The sequence below is a fragment of the Mastomys coucha genome, unplaced genomic scaffold (genome assembly GCF_008632895.1).
Source record: "Mastomys coucha isolate ucsf_1 unplaced genomic scaffold, UCSF_Mcou_1 pScaffold5, whole genome shotgun sequence".
Classification (NCBI taxonomy): domain Eukaryota; kingdom Metazoa; phylum Chordata; class Mammalia; order Rodentia; family Muridae; genus Mastomys; species Mastomys coucha.
The window spans coordinates 81,232,363-81,254,465 of NW_022196911.1; the positions used below are offsets into that span (position 1 = coordinate 81,232,363).

The 22,103-nt window shown below is 38.1% G+C and overlaps 1 protein-coding gene across 12 annotated transcripts in view; it reads left to right on the plus strand.

The window, feature by feature from the left end:
* Nucleotides 1-22,103, plus strand: part of Bcas3 (BCAS3 microtubule associated cell migration factor) — a 484,435-nt gene that overhangs the window by 107,400 nt on the left and 354,932 nt on the right. For all 12 annotated transcript variants that reach the window (XM_031354430.1, XM_031354434.1, XM_031354429.1 and 9 more), the window contains 3 exons: nucleotides 2,794-2,877; nucleotides 8,737-8,907; nucleotides 14,792-14,885. In XM_031354430.1, coding sequence (XP_031210290.1) covers nucleotides 2,794-2,877; nucleotides 8,737-8,907; nucleotides 14,792-14,885 — 349 coding nt within the window. The remainder of the gene's footprint in view (nucleotides 1-2,793; nucleotides 2,878-8,736; nucleotides 8,908-14,791; nucleotides 14,886-22,103) is intronic.

Consider the following 22,103-nt stretch of genomic DNA (forward strand, 5'->3'; position numbering starts at 1 on the left):
CTTTTTGAGACAAAGTTTCTCACTGAACCTAAAGGTAGGCTGGTGGCCAGCATGTTTCCTCTCTTGACTTCTCACAGTCTGTTTCACAGAGGCATGTGTGGCCCACCTGGGCATTTTTGTGGTTCCCTGAGGATCCTAATTCAGGTGTGCTCAGTTGTAAATACTCTTACCCACAGAACCACCTTGCCAGTTCTTCTTTCTCCTTGCACTTATTAAAGGCTTTATTCCTTTGTTTGTATTTGTTTGTGTGTTGTGTGTATGTGTCTGTGTGTGGGTATGTGCTCATGACTGCAAGTGCCCGCAGAGGCCAGAGCTGTCATATCTTCCTGGAGCTGAAATCATAGGAAGCTGTAAGTTACTTAATATGTTCCATCTCTCTCTCCAGTCTCTTTCTGGTTCTTTTTAATGGCTAGTATCATTAGAAAGTCAGCTTTGTTCTGTGGGTCTTTGTACTCTGGTGTGTGTCTTTCTTTATAGAATTCCTCAATGGAGACATCTAGTATATACATACGTGCTACTTACATATAGAAAATTGGAAAGTGTATGTATTTATTCATGTATATATGCACATTCTCATGATATAAATATAAAGTGTTTGTGTTGATACTTGACCCAAGTTTTCTTTCGTCCCTATTTCATAGTTGTATGTCCCTTCCTTTCCATGGTAGACCTGGATGCCAGCATCTACTGTTGAGTTCCTATAATTCAAAAGTAGTATAGAATTGCTCACCTATTCCACCTCAACAGGCAAACCCGAGGCATGCCCCCTGCCACTACTGCCCGAAACTGCAGGTGCATTGTTAAGCTGCCTTCATATTGTACAGTTTGTTAGTATGTATGTTTGTGTGTATGTATATTTGCATCCATACATGTACACAAGCATTTATGGAGCAGAGGACAACCTAGAGGAATCATCTCTCTTCCTTTACCATGTGGTTTTTGTACATGGACCCAAATGGCCTCATCTGCTGAGTTGTGTCACCAGCTCATTTATTTATTTTTTTGGTCATCTTTTTCTTCTGATCTTCTTCCATTTTGATTGGATGTTGATTTAATGTGTATATATCCTTATCTATTCATATTTTATGTACCAATGTATATAATATATTCATTTAGCTATTTATATTTTCCTTTTACAAACATGAAATAGTTGATTTGCTAGTTGATGATCGTGCTGGTTAAAGGGCTAAATGTGTCTCAGCAGGGCTTTTAGCCCTGTATCCTAATTTGGTTTAAAAGGGGATGTGAATATAACTTTTATATACTGTGTTTCTGACTGTATTGGTTATTGTGGGTAAGAGCATTTGCCTTTAAATTTTTTTTTTTCTTTTGGTTCTTCGAGACAGGGTTTCTCTGTGTAGCCCTGGCTGTCCTGGAACTCACTCTGTAGACCAGGCTGGCCTCAAACTCAGAAATCTACCTGTCTTTGTCTCCCAAGTGCTGGGGTTAAAGGCGAGCACCACCACTGCATGGTGTTTTTAAATATTTTTAAGTCTACTTTTAATATGAAGTCATTTATTTTTACTTTTCATGTATTTTTTATATATGTGTTTACTTTGCCCCTGTGCTGATGGGCTGTGGTTCCACGGGGAAGGATGTTCGCTGTTCAGGACTGTGTCCATAACTTGTTGCAGGGAGTAGGGTTCAGCCTTTGAAATCTTGTTTTTCTCTTTTTAAGCAGCAGGAGGCAGCAGAGGAATAATTTTCATAATTCTTTGAATGTGGATGTCTGGTTGAATGAAGAAGCCATTCTTTCTATTAGCTCAAATAGTCACTTTCCACATTGTAATTTGTGACATATATTTACTGATCATACACCTTGCAATCTACTCCTCCTGACTCAGTAATAGCTTAGCTTCAGGTAACAGGTATTCTTGTCTGTTATATTCATATTACTGTGAAGAATAAAAGGGTTATATGTTTATCTGTGTCACAGAATCTGATACAGGTCATAGAAGGCTGATAATGATATTTTTTCTTGAATTAATTTCATAGGCCTTGAAAATAACTATCACAACACCACACAATATCATGCTGTCCTAATTCTCCGATGTTGACTTTCTACTTTAAAAATGTTCACCTGAATCTTAATTATCATCATTTTTGGTAAATGCAAGTGTGTTGTTGCCAGTGAAGAGTTAGATCCTGAGTTTCTGCTAAACACATGAGAATCAAAATTATGATTTCATTGACAATTGGAAGTTTAGTCTGTTCCAAGTAGCAAATGCAGTGGGTTCTCAGGCATGGGCAGTTTGTGCGTGCATGTGTGCATGCGTGCGTGTGTGCGTGTGGTTTATGTACATTCTGTCCACTTTCCCACAGACACAATTGGATATGCAAATATCCTAACATATTTGCTTGTTGTTTTAGGTTTCCTTTTATAATTTTTGTAAGGAATTAAGAGGAGAAAACATCTAATTTGCTAATATGTCAAATATTTAATGTTAGGAAGTTATGTGTAAGTCCTTTGATTATGTTATTTAAATTTATTTATGGAAAGGCTGCCAGAACTTGATTCCTACCATTTCAGAGTTTATGAATTCTTAAAGCCTGTTCATCATGTAATTAAAACCATAGTTGAGCATGAAACTGCCTTAGTGTCACCAGAAGATTCTATGAAAAGGGCTAAATGTGTCTCAGCAGGGCTTTTAGCTGTTTTGTCTGCAATACACTCATGCAAACATTCCCACCCAGCATCCTTGTTTTATGCATGGTAAATAGCTGCTGTCTAATAGCGTGCAGAGTTAAACAGCTTAATAGAAAATGACTCTGTGTTCTTCCCTCCTCATCCAGCTGATTCGCTGTCACCAGTCCCGCGGTGGAGCCTGTGGAGACAACATTCAGTCTTATACTGCCACTGTCCTTAGTGCTGCTAAAGTGAGTACCTCACAAGTTTCTACAGGTTGTGATTGTGTGCAACAATTCCCAGGTTCAACTGCTGAATCATGACAAGATCGTCCATTCCGTTCTCATTCACAAGTCGCATACATGTGAGATGTCAGAATATTTTGCCACTTGTGAGAATTTGTGTTTTAATCTTTTAAGGTTAATAGTTCTTTTATCGTGAAGATTTTATGGTTTTTACTTACTCCATTAAAAAGTTGGGTGTATTGCAACTGGATTCAAGTCTGGTAACTAATTAATACCATATTGCAACAAACTGTCGACGGTTTAACTGGAGACTCGGTTCTTCTGTGATGTTCATTGTCCCACCTGCACTGACAGACTCACGAACATCCCAGTGCATCTTTGAATAGTTTTGAGTCTTTTTGACTCCCAAATTTCCTCATGAAAACTTGAGTTGGTCCCCTGACACAGTAAAAGATTCTTTCATATCTAGAGGCTGGCCCCTTGATGTTTGCCCAGTGAATTCTCTCTGTGTGAGGGTTAATTTTGATGGTGCCTGTTAAACTTTTAGCTGATTATAAGGTATTCTTACAACCACCATCCTTTTGAATTGTGAAGTCTACAACAGAGCAATTCTAATAATAGGGATGACAGAGTGAATCTGAATGACAGCATGTAATCGAAAGCACAACTGCTCAGAGGACAACAGTCTAAGTCAGCCACAGAGAAGGAATCAAAGGTCACACTGTTTTATGTTAAATACAAAAATACTTCAAGATCACAAAAGCTTGCATGATGTGCATGAGAATATGTATGTCTCTGGGCTCGATGAGAACCGTTACATACTTCCCAGTCAAAAGCAGAGTAAGCAAATGTCTTTACACTTACAGCACTGTATGTTTATATCTCTACTTTTCTTATATAAAAAGACAGGAATTAGACAAAGTCATGAGTGTCCCCCCTGCGTTTAACAAAGAGATACTGTTTTGAATGTTGAATTCTTGGACTAAACTGTCTTATCCTAGTGGATCTGGTTGTATGTCACTTTCAGTGACCTACTGGGGCTGCAGTTTTTACTTTGTTGTTAGAGGATTTATTTTTTTATTTTTCTATTTTTTTTGTCCAGGAAGGGTCCTTCATTCATTAAGAAAATGTTTTGTTGTGGGTATATGGAAATGAGACTTGATATAATGAATTCAAAATTATAAGTCTGAACCCTGTGCATTCACACCCCTCCATATTGGGATATGAGGTGTGTATTCAGGTCTTCCTCACTTAGGCTCTAAGAAATTAAGTTAATTAACAAATTTTTGTGCCTTACAGTTGTAATCCTTGCATTTGAGAGGATGAGGCAGGAGAATTACTGCAAGTTCAGGTTAGTCTTGGGTACACAATGAGACCAAGGCCAGTCTGGGCTACAGAATGTGACACTATCTGAAGACACTAAATTTAAAACATGTTTGTCTGATTAATTTTCAAAAGGGCATTTATTATTAACTTAGTGAATTTATGTGTGGTAAACATGTATTTCATTCCTTTTCTGTATCCACAGCCGTATAGGTTAAATTTTTAGGTATACTTTTAATTCAATCATGTATTGAATCCTGAGTTGTTAAGTTATATTTATAACCAATTTAAATGTCTGTCATTAAATAGTTTTGAAAACTGAACACTAAAAAATCCACATATAGCATCTATTTATTTGGATTTATACCTGAAAACATGAATATTTTAAAGTTCCTTTAAAATATTGTCAAATTATTTAAAAATTCAATGTTTTTTGTTTTGTTTTTTTTTTTTTTTGAGATAGGTGTTCATGTAGCCCCTGCTAGTCTCAAAACTCAGTATGGCTAAAGATGACCCCCAAATTATGATTCTCTTACTTCCACCCCCCAGACAGTGATTTTAATTCATAATCCTTTCTGTGGGTTTTTCTACATAGAGAGAATTGCAGTGTTGCAGTGATTTCTACCTAGATAATAGTTTTTCCCTTGTAAGGTACTGCATATTTTCTATTGTTAAACTGACCTTCCAAGAAATTCAGTAGTTCCAATTTTGCATGGTAACTCTATGAATTAGTATAATCCAGAATCCTTCCTTTATCTTATTGCTGTTGTATTGCTGGTATAGGCAGTGTACTTTTTCGGTTCAAAGTGTATTAAATTTATTTGAAATAAAGGGGGCTAAGGAGATGGCTCAGTAGACAGGTGCTTGTGCAAGCTGGAGGATGTCTATCCTCCCTCAACTCCCACTCCCGCAAAAGCACCTCCACTTACAGACTGAGTTTGATGGCCTGGTATGTACTCCATTGCTGTGCAGATTGTGAGGTCTTGCTTGTCAGGCATTCTGGCTCTAGATTCAAGTGAGACGTTCCATTTCAACTGTAAAGGAGGTGGGCGGCAATGCCTGAATCAGCCTCTGGCCTCCATATGCGTTTGCCTCGCCATCTAATCTGCACACCTCTGTTCACACAAAGAGACCTAACTTCCAAAGATTCCTTTAGTGCTCTTTCTGTAGTTATGGAAGGTATGGTGGTTTTATACTGTTGTCTCAGCTATTTGCTAGGCTGAAATAGGAGGTTCATTTGAGCTCATATGCTCAAGACTTCCCTGCAACATGGTGATACCATGTCTGTCTGTTTCTTTCTGTCTCTAACTTGCTCAGACACACAAATACAAAAGTAAATAAGAGAATAAATAGCACAGTTAATAAGAACAAGAATAAGTAAGAGCAATAAGATTATGTCTAATTTTTAAAATGATTCCATGTTACATGGCTGAACTCTTTTAGCAAATAAAGCGTGTTAGTCCTGGCTTGAGTTCTATTCCTATCTGTGTTGAATACCTCCTCAAGTTCTCATTTGTGATGCTTACTTCCATACTTTTCAGAAGTTATCCTAAGATTTGTTTAAAAACTCTATTGCATACAAAAAGAGGTTAACTACCCTCCCCCCCTCAAGAGGCAGAACCCTAATCACGTTAGGATCACAGTCACACAGGTTTCCTGAAATCCATCAATAGTTCACTGAACTCAGTGGTTTTATCATATACTTCAGTCCCCAAACTGCTAGGATTACAGGCAGGTGCCAACACCTGGCCATATTGCAGGCCCCTTTATGGTTCAGTCCAAAAAATGGAAGGAGTTTCTGGCAAGGTGAATTACAATACACGACTTCCTAATTCTGAAAATGTGGCAAGTGTGTCAGGTAGCGTCTTTAGAACATTTCTATAAGAACAGATTATCCCTAGGCCAGGGCACCCCACCAGGGGACCTCGATTTCTTTGATTTTTCATTCTAGCTCATCCATGGCTGAAGAGTGGCACCTGGTCTCAAAAGTTCCATAGTGAAATATACATGATCAAAATGACCAGCAAAGTTTATCTGTTGAATTCTAGCACAAAGAACCAAAGCCAAGAGGGGCACAAACCCACAAATCAATCGCAACTGTTTTGTTTTGTGCTAAAATCTCAAACTGCAGTGATTATAAAAACACATTAGTGTTCCTCAATTAGCAGCCAAATGTTTGTTTCAATAATTCACAAGAAATGGCATACATCAAATCTGTTAGTGTTGTTGAGTAAAGCCTCTGAAGGACCGAGGGAACCCGGCGCCAGTGTATTGATGTGAGAGCAGAGCAGGAAGCCTGCTAACCTCTGAGATGCCTCAGCTGCCGCTCCCACGCCATCAGTGCTAATGGAGCTGTTCCCAGGCAGATGCAGCCTGCCAAGCCTTTATCAAGCAAGGCCTTTCAGTGTGAACGTGTCTGGTTGTATATCTTCTGTGTTTGCCCCTGAGCGTATCGGCTCACACTTTTATGCCAATGAATAGCACTAGAACTGGGGCATGTGAAAAGTGCAAAGAAGTGTAGGGGAGCAGGGCAGAAGGTAGAGGAAAAGTCAGCAAGAAAACACGAGGAAAACAGTGTGCCCCAGCCATGAGGGCCTGAAGAATGCACATGTCATTCGAAAGAGCAATGACTTCATAAAACCATCTTTAAAACAAAATGTACCCCTTGAACTTTATAGTCACCAAATGTTCTATGAAGCCATTTAAATTAGAGGTATGGAAACCAGGGAAGACGAGTGGTTTCTGCATCAAGGCAGACTTTGCTTTAGAAATGACATAAGTAAAATTTAGCAGCTGTTGGTGACACCCATATACTATTAGAATGAAGTACATTGTTAAGCACTTGTTCCCATGGGTAGCAGATATGATTCTATAGTTCTTGGACACTGGTGGTCTGTCTGTCTTCCCACTTTATCTAAGTAGGTAAGAGGCACAAAGACTTGCTACAAAAATATGGTTTGAGCAAGGCACAACCTGGGAAGAGAGGTGATAAATTGGATAATGATTTTTGTACAACCCGCAGTATATTTAATGTATTTAAGTTTCCTTCAATCCCAGATTATTTTGAAAAAGGGCTCTCACAGAGCAGTATTGTAGCAGTAAGGCAGCTGACCATGTGATTGTAATAAAGTGGAGACATAAGTTCTCTTCCATCACAGGCAGGTCTGCCGCAGGGTCCCTGCATTTTGAATGTTTCTCTGCCCTATCAGTTGTTCCATATCCATTAATGCTAATGGTGTTGCTCTCTTAAGACTGTTGGTGTTATCAGAGGACAAGAAGAAACACTGGGAATTTTTATTAAATCAGTTGACCACAGTGGGGAGAAAACATATGGATATAAGTCTGTGAGGAGAGAACTGGTAAACACAAATCAAGATTTTTATAATTGTAATCAGAGAATCTCATTTGTACAACTTCTTTTTTAGCCCTAGCTAAAATTCAGATGGAATGGATAAAAAGCAGAGGGAAAAAAATTTAGAAGTATAAAAATTGATTTTGAGCACTTCTCTGAAATCAAGAAAATGTAGAAAGTCTTATTTTTGTATTGTATGAAATAATAGGTTTATCTTTATAGTAGTCTAGTATGACAAAAACCAAAAACACAAAAAAGAGGCAAACAGCTCTAAACAAAACCTAAGTAAGTGACCACTAAGAAACATATGCATGCACTCACACACACAGGAAAGGAGACAGGGAGGGAGGGAGGGAGGGAGAGGGAGAGGGAGAAGGAGGGAGAGAGGGAGGGAGGGAGAGGGAGGGAGAAGGAGAGAGAGGGGGAGAGGGAGGGAGGGAGGGAGGGAGAGAAGGAGAGGAAGGGAGAGAGGGAATGAGGGAGTGAGGAAGAGAGGGAAGGAGGGAGAAAGAGGGAGAGCGGGAGAGGGAGGGAGAGCTACTTATTACAGTTAAGACTATTTTGCCCATAATTACTTTAGAGGCCATCTCAGGTGTTTTAGTAAAGGCTTCTCCTCAGTATCACAGTCAGAAGAGCTGTTTGTTAATATTGTAGTCTAGACTGCCTGTTCTGGCTCTAATGAGAATTATCTCCTTCAAAAATTTATTATTTGGATAGATTTCTCTATATAAATAAGTATAATTACTATCATTGCTATCAGTATGTAGTCTTTTATAATGGCACAGGTGTATTTTAGAGTTAGAATCTTTTCCCACTTAGATTTTGAATTACAATATTTAAAAAACATTGTCACATCCAGCTCTGTTCTAAATTATATGTTCTAAACTATGTACATTAAGGCGATATAATAAAAGAAATATTTTTGTAAATATATAATTGTACCCCTATTAAATGAAATAGCTCTGTTCTTGTAATTATTATCACTTAATTATGGTATTATTGCCAGCACTGTAATGTTGGTGCTGTTTTTAATGACATTTCTGATCATGTTGAACGGCTGACTGAACATCTGTGGTGTTTATTGTTATACAAGATACTGTAAGGGTTTGAGGCTATGAAATTGATTCAAGTGCATATTCCTAGACTTCACGTTTTGTTGTAATTCTTATGCTTTGTGTCTTGTTATGTAGACACTGAAAAGTGGCCTGACGATGGTTGGGAAGGTGGTAACTCAGCTGACAGGTACACTGCCCTCAGGGGTGACAGAAGACGACGTTGCTCTACACTGCAACTCAAGACGGAGCCCCTTGGTGCCAGGCATCATCACAGTCATAGACACTGAGACGGTTGGAGAGGGCCAGGTAAGCACCCTGATGCATAGACACTGAGACAAGCACTCCGTCGAAAGACACTGTGCTGTCTGCAAGGGGAGCCCATGTTAGAGTCAGCCCAAAGCGATTTATAGTTTTAGAAATCTTTTCTTGTCTGATTTTTTTTTACCCATTCTAGGAAAGCAAACGTTATTTTCAATCATGAATGTTTAAAACCTAAAGGGAAAGCTGAAGAAATCTCCTCTTACCTCTCACTACATGTGTTTTATAAATACTTTCACACCCGCTGGCAGTATTATCTTTATTCTGGTTTTTGGTATAATCTATACCATGAAAGGGCATGAAAAGATAGGAAAGCAGTCTGAGGAACTTACATGTGTGATGGAGATAAGAAAATGAGTAACAGTGGTTATATTGCCTTAGTTTAGTGTATTGTTTGAAATTTTGTAACATTTTTATTTTTTAGATTTTGAAGGACAACATCTCACTGTTCCCCAGGGTGTCAGGGGCAGTCCTCCTTCCTCAGTGTTCCATGTGCTGGGCTTACAGGCAAGAGCCACCATGCCCAGCTAACACATTGCAAACATAGAAATTTGAAATCTCCAGCCAGAAAATATATAAGACAATTTCCTGCTATAAAATCCCATATCTGCAGTCAGTAATCTAGTTAGAATCTTTTAGAAGGTGACTCAATGAAACACAAAAGAGAACTTGTCTTTGTATTGTTGATACTAAGATGTTTTTGGCAAAATGTCTCCCATATCTCTCTCCTTTTCAGTTTCTTTCATATTGTAGTTAAAATATTTCTGTAATGGCATAATTTTAAAATCTTATTGCTTAAGGTTATCATTATAACAAATACTAGATATTTCTAGAACAAGAAGTAGTAAGTTTATTAAACACACTGTTTTGTATGTATATACATTACATTCAGAAAATGAGTTTCTAAAGTACTGACTTTAACATTGCATGGTTTGTTAAGAAGCCAGTGTCACTGTATGTGGGCCAGCATCTTGATGAAAAATGACTTTTGGCAGCTCCTTGTGTGCTGTAGAAGGGTCAAGAGGCACTCTGAGAAGGAGTAGATGTCAGTGCAATTAAAACAAAAAATTCCTTGAAATTCTGTGTTAAGATTGGTTGTGTTAAATTTTAAATAATAGTGATTTTCTGTTTCTTCCTTCTTAACATTGAAGTTAACTACATATTGTTTGTATTAATATTTTTGTATATGCTTTTTTATTGACAAAAATATATTCAGAGAGATAGAAAAAAACTTATGTGGATTGGCACATCGGTTTTTGTCTGTCTGTCTTAGCCCTGGATTTCAGCGGCCACTCTGTAAAATAGTCAAGGAGTATGGGAATTATTTTTCTATGGTGAAAAAATGGATGGTTCTTGAACCAAAGATCCTTACTGAGAAGTATGATAAGAAAGATTGTTTTTTCCATGTTTTTTTTTCTACTGTAGAACAGGGAACACCACAGTTTTTCTGTCTGTCTGTCTGTCTATCATTTATCTTCTATCTATCTATCTATCTATCTATCTATCTATCTATCTATCTATCTATATCTATCCTATCTATCAATCATCTCTCTCTCTCTCTCTCTCTGTCTCTCTCTCTCGCCTGTCTAATTTCTAGAGTTCAATTGTATAAATAAACAGTATGCCACTTTCTCAGAGCTATATTTTCCAAAGCAATCAGAATCCTGTAGTACATGGTGCCTCCTTCTTTCATTTACATGAATCCCTTTTTTCAGCAAGACAGCTTTATCTAAGATAGTTTGGAGAAGCAGAATGCTTTCCCTCGTACTGCAGAGCAGGAGAGGGAACACAACACTGGTTCTAGCAAGTTGTGTTGCTCTGTGCCCATCTCTGCCATGCTCCCCCCACCTCCCCGTACATCTCAGCAGATAGACATTGTCCTCTGTGATTTAAATCCACCAAGGCTTTAATATAGTTTCACGTTCACTCTGGCAGCATATAAAATCTGATTCACTATCTTTCTGTTGCTGTATTGATTAATTTGATTTTATGGCAATGGGATCATCGCATGGGAACTGCATTAAGGAGGAATGGATTTAATTGACTTTGTGTCCATTTTCATCTTTGTTACTTTCATGGTTTATTTAAAAGCGTTTCTTGACTGGAGAAGTTGAGTGGTATGATTTGCCTTTTACACATTTATGTAATCGAAGTTAGCAATGTGGCAAAACCAATAAGTGAAATCAAATCCCTCAGAATGACTGTCTAAAGCTGAGCTGGGCTTTGCCTCTGACCAGGTATCCTCATACAGCTTTTGTTTGTTAATTTGTGTTGTATTGCTTAGCACAGTTTTTGATGCAAATTATGGCTTCATACTGCTTAGGTAAGTAGTTAGCTCCTCTTGTAGGAAACTATCCTGGACTAATGATGGTTTAGTGGTCTGAAGCTTTCGGCACAGTAATGAAACAATGCTGAGAACCCTTTCAAGTGTGTCTTGCTGTTTATCTTTGTGCATTCTGTATGTAGAACAGTCATTTTTTTTTTTTTATATCATGGCTTGAGTTTGCTATATGTCAACACTAATGTCTTTTTGCTTCTGTTTTTATTATTGATATCTAGTTGAATACACAATATTAACTACCTCCCAAGGACATGTTTAGGGGCTAGGGTTTAAATGTGATAGGGATTTATAATAGCATTTAACATAGAAAATAAACAGATGATAAACATTTCACAGAAAAATAATACATAAATGAAATCTTCACAACTCATTGCAAGAAATTTTCAAGTTAAAACTATATACTAGACTCTAAGAAACTCAAAAGTTTGTCAATATATTCCATTATTTTTAAAATAATTCACTCCCATCCCTCAACCCTAGCTACATCCCATTCTCTTCATTCATATTTGTAGGCTACTTGGTGTTTATTTATTTAATTTTATTTCTTTTGAGTCAGTTTCTGACTTTGTAGCCTTGAATGGCTCTGAACTTTTAATGTAGACTAGGCTGTCCATGAATTACCTGCTTCTGTCTTCCATGTCCTGATTGACTTCTGTGCAATTGCTTCTAACTGTCACCTCCTTTTCTTCTCAACTGTGAATATACTTCTCCATAGTGTTGTGATTTTGAACATCTCACATAAACCGAGTCAAGAGTTTGATGTATATTTCTAGAACTGTCCTCTTGTCAACATTCTTTCCCAGTATTTCTGTCTGACTACTGTAGAATTAAGAGATTTCTGCTAGAGAGACTTTTAGTTGGACTGATGAGACACCTCCCCCCCCCCCCCCCCCCAGTTCTTTGGTATATTCTGTAAAGAATTCAGAATTGCCAGGGAAAGCATGTAGATGCTGCCCAGTACTGGCATCCTGAGGTACAGACCATCTTCTGATACAAGTGTGGGAACATGTTCAAGTGTAAGCCCGGAAGCCTTTGGAATAATGCTGTGCATATTGGCACTTGCATCTGAAATCTCAAAGAATGTGAAAGAGAAGGACAGAAACAATATTAGAAGAAATACCCACCAGTTGTAGTGCAAGGGTCACAAGGCGGAGTCAGGAGGATCAGAAGTTCGAGGTGAGTCTTAGCTTAAAACGGATTGACTCTGTGAGTTACACAGCCAGACATTTGTCTCTAGACACAGAAAGAGTAACAGTAATTATCTACGAAGCAGAGAGCAAGATCTGTACGTACACATACATGCCTCCCTATGCCTCATTTCATCTTTTTTAAGATTTAGTTTAGTTTACATGTGAGTTTATGTATATAGTTTATATAGAGTTGTCTGCATGTACACCTGCATGTGAAAAGAAGGCACCAGATCCCCTTATAGATGGTTGTCAGCCACTTTGTGGATTCTGGAAATTGAACTCAGGACCTCTGAAAGAGCAGCCAGAATTCCTGACTTCTGAGCCATCTCTCTAGATCCTCATTTCTTTAATATTTGGAGGATATCTAAAAAGGATATATTGGCCATTTTTTGGGTTGAGATTACATGTTAGTATTATAGCTCTCTGAGGAAATGTGGCATTAAACAAGGACCCACATTTTACTTAAATTCATTCAATATTAATGAAAATATATGTTGGTATACATACTATGGTTTATTCAGGGTACTCTAAGAAGTAGAAACATATACAAGTGCGTACACACACACACACACACACAAAATTTGAGACAAGGTGTCTTTGTATAACCTAAGCTTGTCTCATATTTGAAACCTTTCTCCCTTAGCCTCGTGATTCTAGGGATTATAGATTTGTAGTAGGATCCCTAGCTAAAGCTGTTTTAAAAACAAAACAAAACACAAAAGAGGATCGTTGGGATAACAACAAGTTTAGAAATATTAATATACATAGCATATTTAAATTTGACAATATCAGTAATCTTTCTGTTTCTACTATAAGTAGAATCAAATTCAAAGGTATCTAGATTAAAATTAGATTGAAAGCTAATATTTTATCAAAGTACAAACACCATGAAAGCAACAATAGTATTTGAATATTTATATTAATGGTATTCTGTGGGGAGTGTCTGTCTTCCTTCTGTCTGTCTGCTTGCATCTACATGCACAAATTCACCCTTGCCATGTCATACATGTAGGGTCAGAAGACTACCTGTAGGTGTCAGTTCTTTTTTCTGTGTTGGGTTCCAGGGCCAGACCTCAAGTTGTCAGGTTTGTGGGGTAAGGAATTTTACCTACTTGGGGTAAGGAATTTTACCTACTTGGTCTTCTTGATAGCCTAATACATGTTTTCTTTGCACATAAAAAATAAATAAACTTAGGAAACCTCTAAATAATTGTTAATAAGCAGTGGATTTGTAAGTAAATCACAGGCAGATCAAAGACTCTTAATAAAATTAGGAAGTATTTTGAACTTCATGGAGATGAACTGTCCTGAAATTTCTGGCAGTGGGTAGAACAAAGTGAGTAGACTCCAGCTTTTTAGGAGCAGGAGCAACTTCCTTCTAATACACAGAAACAGCTCAGAGAGCAGGACAGCCTTTAAAAAAATGAAGCAAGAAATAATGAGATGAACAAAAATCAGAAAAAATAATAAAAATCTTAGAAGTCTTTGAAAAGATAACAGAATGATTATATTCAAAGACTGAGTTAGAGGGTTGTCCAGAGCAATAAGACAAGAAATTTTATGGCAACAATTGAAGACATTTTATTTAACAGCCTATTATGATAGTTTAACATTATTTAAATCATTGAACTGTGAGGTTGAAATCAGTAGCTTTTATGGCATGTGAATTGAACCCCAAGTAAACCTGTCACGTGCTTAAGCCTGCCAACAGTGCAATCCTTGCTGTGCCTACCAAGCAAAGAATTGACTCTGGCTTTCAGGGCACGGGTTACTTTTGGTAAATGCTGATAGGACATTACCAGCATTCTTACAGGCTAGATTCCTGTTTTGTTCCCAGGCTGGCCAGGAATCTTATTGCCTCATCTTCCTGAGTGTCTGTAACGTGGTAGAACAGTATATTTCAAAATCCAAGATGGCTCAGCTGGTAAAGGTGCCTGCTGACTGCAGATCTACTTGATAGGAAAGAGCTGACTCTTGCAAGTATGCTCTGACTTCCACTTGAGTGGACACACAAGTATGTAGTAAGGGTGTAAAAAATTTAAACATAACATGCAATTTATCATTACTCCATTATTATTTGGTTTATTTGTTGTATTTTTCACTCACTGATCTCTTTAATAATAGGGGAAAAAGTGATTTTTTTTTTCCAACAAAGTCTCTCTCTATAGTCATGTCAGGTGTCTGTGTGGGAGGGGCATATATGGATTGCTGAGGTTGAGTTCCCTTGGATGAGAGCACCCTTTCAGTGCAGCTTGGGCATTCTCTTTAAGGGATTGAGGAGTGTGCGCTGTGGCTGTGTGCTGTTAGTGACTAAGGTTAACCATTCTGTCTTTTTCCGCAGGTGCTTGTGAGTGAGGATTCGGACAGTGATGGCATTGTGGCCCACTTCCCTGCCCATGAGAAGCCAGTATGCTGTATGGCTTTTAATACTAGTGGTAAGTTTTTTTTTTATTATTATTTTATTTTTTTGTAAAAATCATGTATCTCATAATTTTCTAGGTAATAAGAACCTTGAAAATGTGTAATGGGCTGGGTATTGGAGAGTTAAAGCCCTTGCTGTGCTTGCAGAGGCTGTGGATTCAGCTGCTAGCACTCACGTGGAGACTCACCAACTGGCCGTATCTCGAGCTCCAGGGGAGCTGATAACCTTTTCTGGTCTGCATGGGCACATGCATGCACACACACCCAAATGGTGCATGTGTATCATAAATCATAATAGGGTTAGTAAGTGGTCTGTGAATGACTTGGGCTATAATTCATTCCACCTCGTCTATCCAGAGTTTCATCATCTGTGAAATGATGTTTGAAATGCAGCAGTTGGCAAGCAGTGCTCCTGAGGCAGCATTAATTTTAGCTTGATAGCCATGCCTCAAATTCCAGTATCACTAACTTGAATCTTAATATGTCAGAGACATGTGTTATTTGTTTCAAGAGTACTTCCTTTTTGATTTCTCTGTTTCCCTCACTATTCTGCCTTCTTGTTGCTCCCAAAGCATTTGATGATGACTAATAGTAATGTGGAATGCCCTATTATCCACTTTTCCTCTAAACTTTTTTTTATTAAGAAAATATTGACCTCTGAGCTAGAACAGTAGTTTTCTAGTCATCCACTGTTAGGAACAGTTCTTATTTAGCAAGAACAAGCAGTGCTAACACACTGTTAGCATGAACAGAACGAATGCCAGTTTCTTGGTTTGAATTCTGCGCAGGATAATACCGACTACTCAATTTTTAAACAGAAGATGAAACTGCTGTTTGTTTCAAAGCTGATTCTCTCTTCGCTAATGTACAGGCTTCAGGTCCTGCTCATTTGGGTGATGTATCCGAGAGTTTTAGTATTCTTATCTTTTCAGAAATGATCAATATCTCTTGAATTGATGGAATGATCTGTGTTTTTCCCCCCATTTTCAAATGAAGGATGAAAACAAGAGAGAAATATTGAACACTTTTGATTAATGTCCTGTCTGAGATCCTAATTAGTCATTTTTGATAATTTTTATTATAGTTGTAGGGGATTAGTAGGATTGATTTAATGAGCATAGACAAATATCTATTGAAATTCTCTGAAAGTTTGAGTTACATTTGGAGACATGCTTTGCAAGTTTGTTCTCTTGTGCCATTGTCCTTTGGTCACCAGTGATTCGTTTTAAATTGTGTCTGTGATGCCCACTTCCCTTTGGATTACTGTGTATTTAACATCACCCCGAGCACTTCTGACATGGGAAGCTACCATTTCCCCTGCCTCTGACAGAGGTGGATGCAGTTGCTTACATTCACATGAGATCTTTACTGTTGGGCTATGGATGTTTCTTCCGTTGTGAATGCTGCTGTAACTTAATGAGGCACAGAGGGATAGAAAACATTCACTTATCTCTTACAAACAGTCACCTGTTAGCCATGGCTTTTTTAGTAAGCACTTGTCATCAGGTGATCTCCTTTTTTCTCTCTTGCATGTAGCCCAGGCTGGCCTCCATCCTTGGTCTGGGATGGTGGGGCATAGGCTTGGTCCACCATTCCCAGATTTCATCAGTGTTGTTTTCTGTTCCTTCTTGCATTTAGGTGTGTATTCACACACAGAGTATCTAACTAGATGGCTGTGATTCCTTTTCTCTCTTTAGTTTAAGTGTTCAGGGTAGCAGAGTTATTTTTTGTTACTTTCCATTTGAATTCTCCTTTACAGATTCACTACTAAGCTGGGCATTTAGCATGATGATATAAAATGAAATTTTTTTCCCCTTCACTGGCAGAATTATGTTGTTAGGTCTTGGGTTGTATAATTTGAGTGGATCTTAATGCAATATGTATCTTCTGTATTTAAATTGACATATTTGATTTATTTGATTCTTTCATTTCAATTTATGGGTTTTTATTGAACAGTAAGTTTTAGATTCTTTACTAAATGAACCAGTTCATCTTTTCCCAAAGATGTTTCATTTATATCATGAGATTTTACCTATATTAGCCTTGTAATCATGCCTTGCTTTTTAAAACTGACATTTTTATGGGGATTGTAATAGATAACAAATAACAATAGTGCTTGTTGGAATATTGCAGCTTAGGGAGATTCTTAAACAATCAAGACAGATAAAAGAAGTTGGTGGCATTTTGTTTCTGAAGCTGGGCCTTCACAGGCCAGCTTACTTTATGAATCATATTATATTTAAGGATATGATATATTATATATAATTTATTTTAGTCTTTTTCTTTAAAAAGAATTGTAGTCTTAGATGACAGTTATATGATATAATATGTCTGGACAATAGAAGTAAGAAAAAAACCCAGACCTTTGGCCATCTCCTGGGCAATGTAAAAGTTCTGTAAACCATGCATGGTAGAGTACCACCACAGTGCGGATTAGCAACGAAAGTCGACCCAGTGGTGGGTCACTGCCGGCTGTGTTCTGTGTTCTGTAGGACCTTTCAGAAACAAAATTAAGGGATGCCAGTAAACAGGCTTGTGAAACTTCTTGTTGAGCAGCTGTGTTCAGTTTGCTTTTTAATTTCACATTCCCACACTTGTTTATTAGCTGAGACTCTGAGTCCAGAATCAAAACAAATATTTTAATGGTAGTATTTATGATTTGTTTGGAGATGCCTTGCTGAGACCTTGTAGATTCAGTATGGGTGGTATATGGCTGTTGCTTTCAATTATTTAGGTACAAAATGAATAACATTTTCTAGAGAACTTTTATGTTCTACTTTTCAGGGAAGTTTTAGGTTTTTAGCACAGTTGAGCAAGAAGTAGAGTCCACACTGCGCCATTCTCTCCAAGAGTGCTCCCTTTCCTGACTTTCCCTCCGCATCACAGGGAGCATTCAGGGACAGGGCTTGGCCCTTCCTCAGGGCAGCACTAACCCTCCAGTTTAGCTTATGGCCCACTTATTCTTACCAAATTCAGAACTCTTAAGATGTTGCTTTAAAAAAATAGGTGTGTTTATTTTATTATATATATATATGAGTGTTTTGTCTGTATCTATGTGTACCATGAGTGACTGATGCTCACAGAAGCCAGTGCAGGGCATCCGATCCCTGAGAACTGTAGTTAGGGACAGTTGTTGGCCACAGTGTGCATGCTGGAAACCTAACTCTGGTCCTCTGAGCCATGTCTGCAGCCACACTAAGCTGTTGTCGCTTGGTATTTTCTGCTCATACATATGAGCTCCAGCTTCTGGGAGACTGATGAAGCCTGGTTTGTGCTCACAAGTCTCAGAGGCCCTGCCTCCTTCCTGAGCTGGGTCTTCACACCTCATCTTCTGTGTCGGGTCAGTCTATGGTTAGGGCTTATCAGAGACTTGATTCATTTTTGGTTTGCTTTGCTGTCCCAGACTCCCTCCCTCTCTACCTCCCTCTCTACCTCCCTCCCTTCTTCACGCCCTCCCTCCTTCCTTTAATGTTCCACCTTTAGTCAGTGCTCTCTGCTTAGTGAATAGTGTTCTCCTCCTTTCCATTTTTGTTATAGACACATTTCTTATCCAATCAGTAAGAAATTGCATTTCTTTCCTCTTAGTGGTTTTTCTCAGAGGAAAAAAAATGAAATTTTAATTAGCCCAGTCTCTTTCCCCACCTCCTACTTCTGCCAAATCTCAGCTGTAACTTGGTATCTTCCTGCTTTAGTCAAGGAATCCCATGAGAGACTCTGTTTTAAAAAAATAAAGTGGAGAGGAACAGAGGCAACCAACTTCAAGCTCCACCCCTCCTCATATATGTGGGACCATTTGTTGTCTGGCCTCATTTCAGGTAACATATAAGAACCCTTCTCTGAACCTCATGAAATGCTATGTCCTTTGAATTCCTTCCTGTTTCAGTTCACATGAGCAGTTACTGTATCTTCTTGGCCCTGCATCAGTTCTTCCTCCCTTTCCTAATCAGTAAAAGAGGATATAAAAGTGCCACCTTCATTAGTATCTGAACACGTAGTGACACCCCACCAGGTATTCTTTCCTCCTTTTTTTACCTTCTTCACTGTGGTGTTTTAATATATTTTTCACCAATAAGGACATCTCTTTACGAATTCTGATTAGAGGTCAGCACTTATTTTGCTTACTGAGCTTTTAGTTTAATTCTAGATGAATTTACACTGAAAAGCTAAATTTGTTAATTGCATTAGAGTTTTTCATTATGAAAAACTCTAGCACTGCCAAGTTAGATTATTTTTCAATTCATGTGTTGAATAAAATCCACTCATTTCTAAATTATTCCTTAAGTAGCAGTTATTTTCTCATCTAAATTGTTTGGGTGGTCCATGCTGGCATGTAGACATTATGAAGATATTCAAAATTAAACGCTGTAAGAGATGTGAATTATAAATATCTCATGGAAACTGCATTTTACTTGAGAAATAAAAACAGTAGGCGAGTATGTTCCACACCATATCGCCTTAGTTGTCAAGAGAAATGTACTCGTTACTAAACTGGGAATCAGAAATGAAAGAGACTTCCTCCACTGGGTGCAGCCATGAGGACACCTATGGGCTAACCCTCCTGACTAGCATTCAGTGAAAACCCAGAGAAATCTTCATTGCAGTGTCATGCTCTGCAGAGGTATCACTTCTGCCAGCTGAACTGCTGCACCTGCGAAGTGAAACACCGAGACATTTTAATAATTACCCCTCCTTAGCAGGGACATTGCTTTTTTTTCATGCTTTAACAAGAGTAAAGTGAATGTCAGTGCTCTAGAAAAGCAGATTAAACATTGTGCCATTGGATGAATAGGCGTTCTCTTGGTTGCGCAAATGCTGTGTTTTGAGAGGAGATGGCCATTTGGAGGTTACCTGTAAGGAGGTTTTAATTGGACATTTTCCCCACAGAAGCTATTCCTATTGGTTGATGCAAAGTGTCATGAAGCTCCCTGTCTTTATTTTTACTTGTAACTGTAAAGACTCATCGTTGTATTTTTATGTTGTATTTCATACAGATTTACTGAATAGTCCAAACTACTTTGTTCCTTAATTTGTTTCTTCGCCTGGTCTCAAACTCATGGTTTAAAAGGTTATTCTTTAAAACTATTTGTTCTTTGATGATTTCATATATTGCATATATTATGTCTTTTTTCTTTTTTTCTTTCTTTGATTATATTTTTTCTTTTTCTATTTTAATTGGATATTTCATTTGTTTACATTTCAAATGTTATCTCCTTTCCTGGTTTCCCCTCTGCAAACCTCCTATCCCATCTCCTCTTCCCTCGGTCCCCCTTCCCCTGTGCTTCTATGAGGGTGCTCCTTTCATATACGCATATATTATGTCTCTTATCTTAATCTCCCAAGGGTTAGTGTTATAGTCACAAGCCACCACACTGGCTGTGTTAGGAATTTACAGCATAATAGGGTCTGAGAACTTTCATCTAACAGCATTGTTCATCAGTATTTTAACATTGCAAAGGCAGCCTGAAGAATGTTACCTGCACTACCACTAGACCTTGGGGTGGGGTTGCTATTCCATTACAAATTTGTGTTTACCGTCTGGTTTCATCATCTTGCAAAGTGCTATGTTTAAATCAGGTTAGAGTTACTCCAAATTTTTTTGTTTCTTCTCAGTTGTCATCTTGTGAGAGTAGAGGAACCTTAGTAGGAATTAGGATTAATGAGTATAGTACCTGATACTTTGAAAAGAAGAAATAGTATTTTTGTTTTACATTAGGAGTGATATATTTATCTTACACAATTTATTCATTATACAATGTACATGGATACATTATATAATGTAAATATCTTATTATATTAAATAACAAGATAAAACACATCTGTATAACATAATTTTAAATATCTTTTCATGTTAGCGCCATGAAAATTCTAAAGCAACCCTGAATTTGCAGTAGTTCATCCTTACTTGATTGAGTAGCTATGGTTGATGAACACTCAGTTAGTAGGCAGTATGAATGCATGCAATGGGGTACGGTGTAGAATTGGAAGTGCAAGGTACAGGTTGATGGCTCAGTCAGTGAAATGTTTACTGCAGAAATATGAAGAATCAAGTTTGGATCCCCCAGCGCCCATGTGGATAAAGCTGAGTGTGGCAATCAGGGTGTGTCTGTAATCCCTGCCACAGGTAGGGCGGACACAAGAGGGTACTTGGGGATTGCTGGGAGTCAACTGGGTGAATTGGTAAACTCCAGATTCAATGAGAGACACTGTCTCAAAAAAAAAAAAAATACAGAGAGTAACTGATTTAAATTCAAAGATAACCGATTTCAACCTCTATAAATACACACATACAAACACATACTGAAAGGGAGCGAGGACAATATTATGTAACTATCTAGATGTGCCTACAACACATATTATTGAACATAAAAAGGGGGCATGTTATGTACCCAAATATATCCAAATATATACATTACAAAAACCCCCAAGGTTTCTTTGATGATTTGCTTGTGAGTACAGCCTATGTGTTAAAGCGCCAGGGCGCTCACTATCTGGTCTCTTCTTGCCTTCCCTCTCTGCTCTCCATTGAGGGGCTTCAGCCTGGAGCTTGCCTCATTCAGATTAGTCTATTTTCTTGCCACAAATTAAATATTAGTTGAGACACTAACTTAGCTGTAGTTGAGTGTATGTCTGTGTATAATTTCCCATGGGATGAATATTTGTTATGTATTCAACATACAAGCTCTGGGTTTAGAGGTATCATCTCACCAGGTCTGGCCACCTATAGCTCTTGAGGACCCAGTATTACTTTGTTCCATATTAATAGAGGACACAAATGCTTTTCTCCTTAGACTTCAGAATATATTACTTGCTGTCTGGGTTTCCATGCTTATGAATATGGTGTCAGCTAAGCATGCTGTTCCTGGGCTTTACAAAGACAAACTTTGAGAAGTTTACGCTCATCTCTCAACAAGGTTATAATTTATACCCATCTCCCTACACCATAGTTACCTCCCTCGATTTATCTTTTCAATAATTTAGTATTTCTGCCCTCTCATCAGCTTTCCTTTAGTTATGTTAGGATATGGACATTTTTATCAAGTTTATTTCTTGACACACTTCTAGCATTTTTTTCCTGACTTTTTGCTAATGGTTAATTTTTGAGAGTGTTTATGCTAAATATAATCGACTTTGTCTCTCCTCCTCTCCCCTCTGTCTCTCCTCCTCTCCCCTCTGTCTCCTCCTCTCCCCTCTGTCTCCTCCTCTCCCCTCTGTCTCTCCTCCTCTCCCCTCTG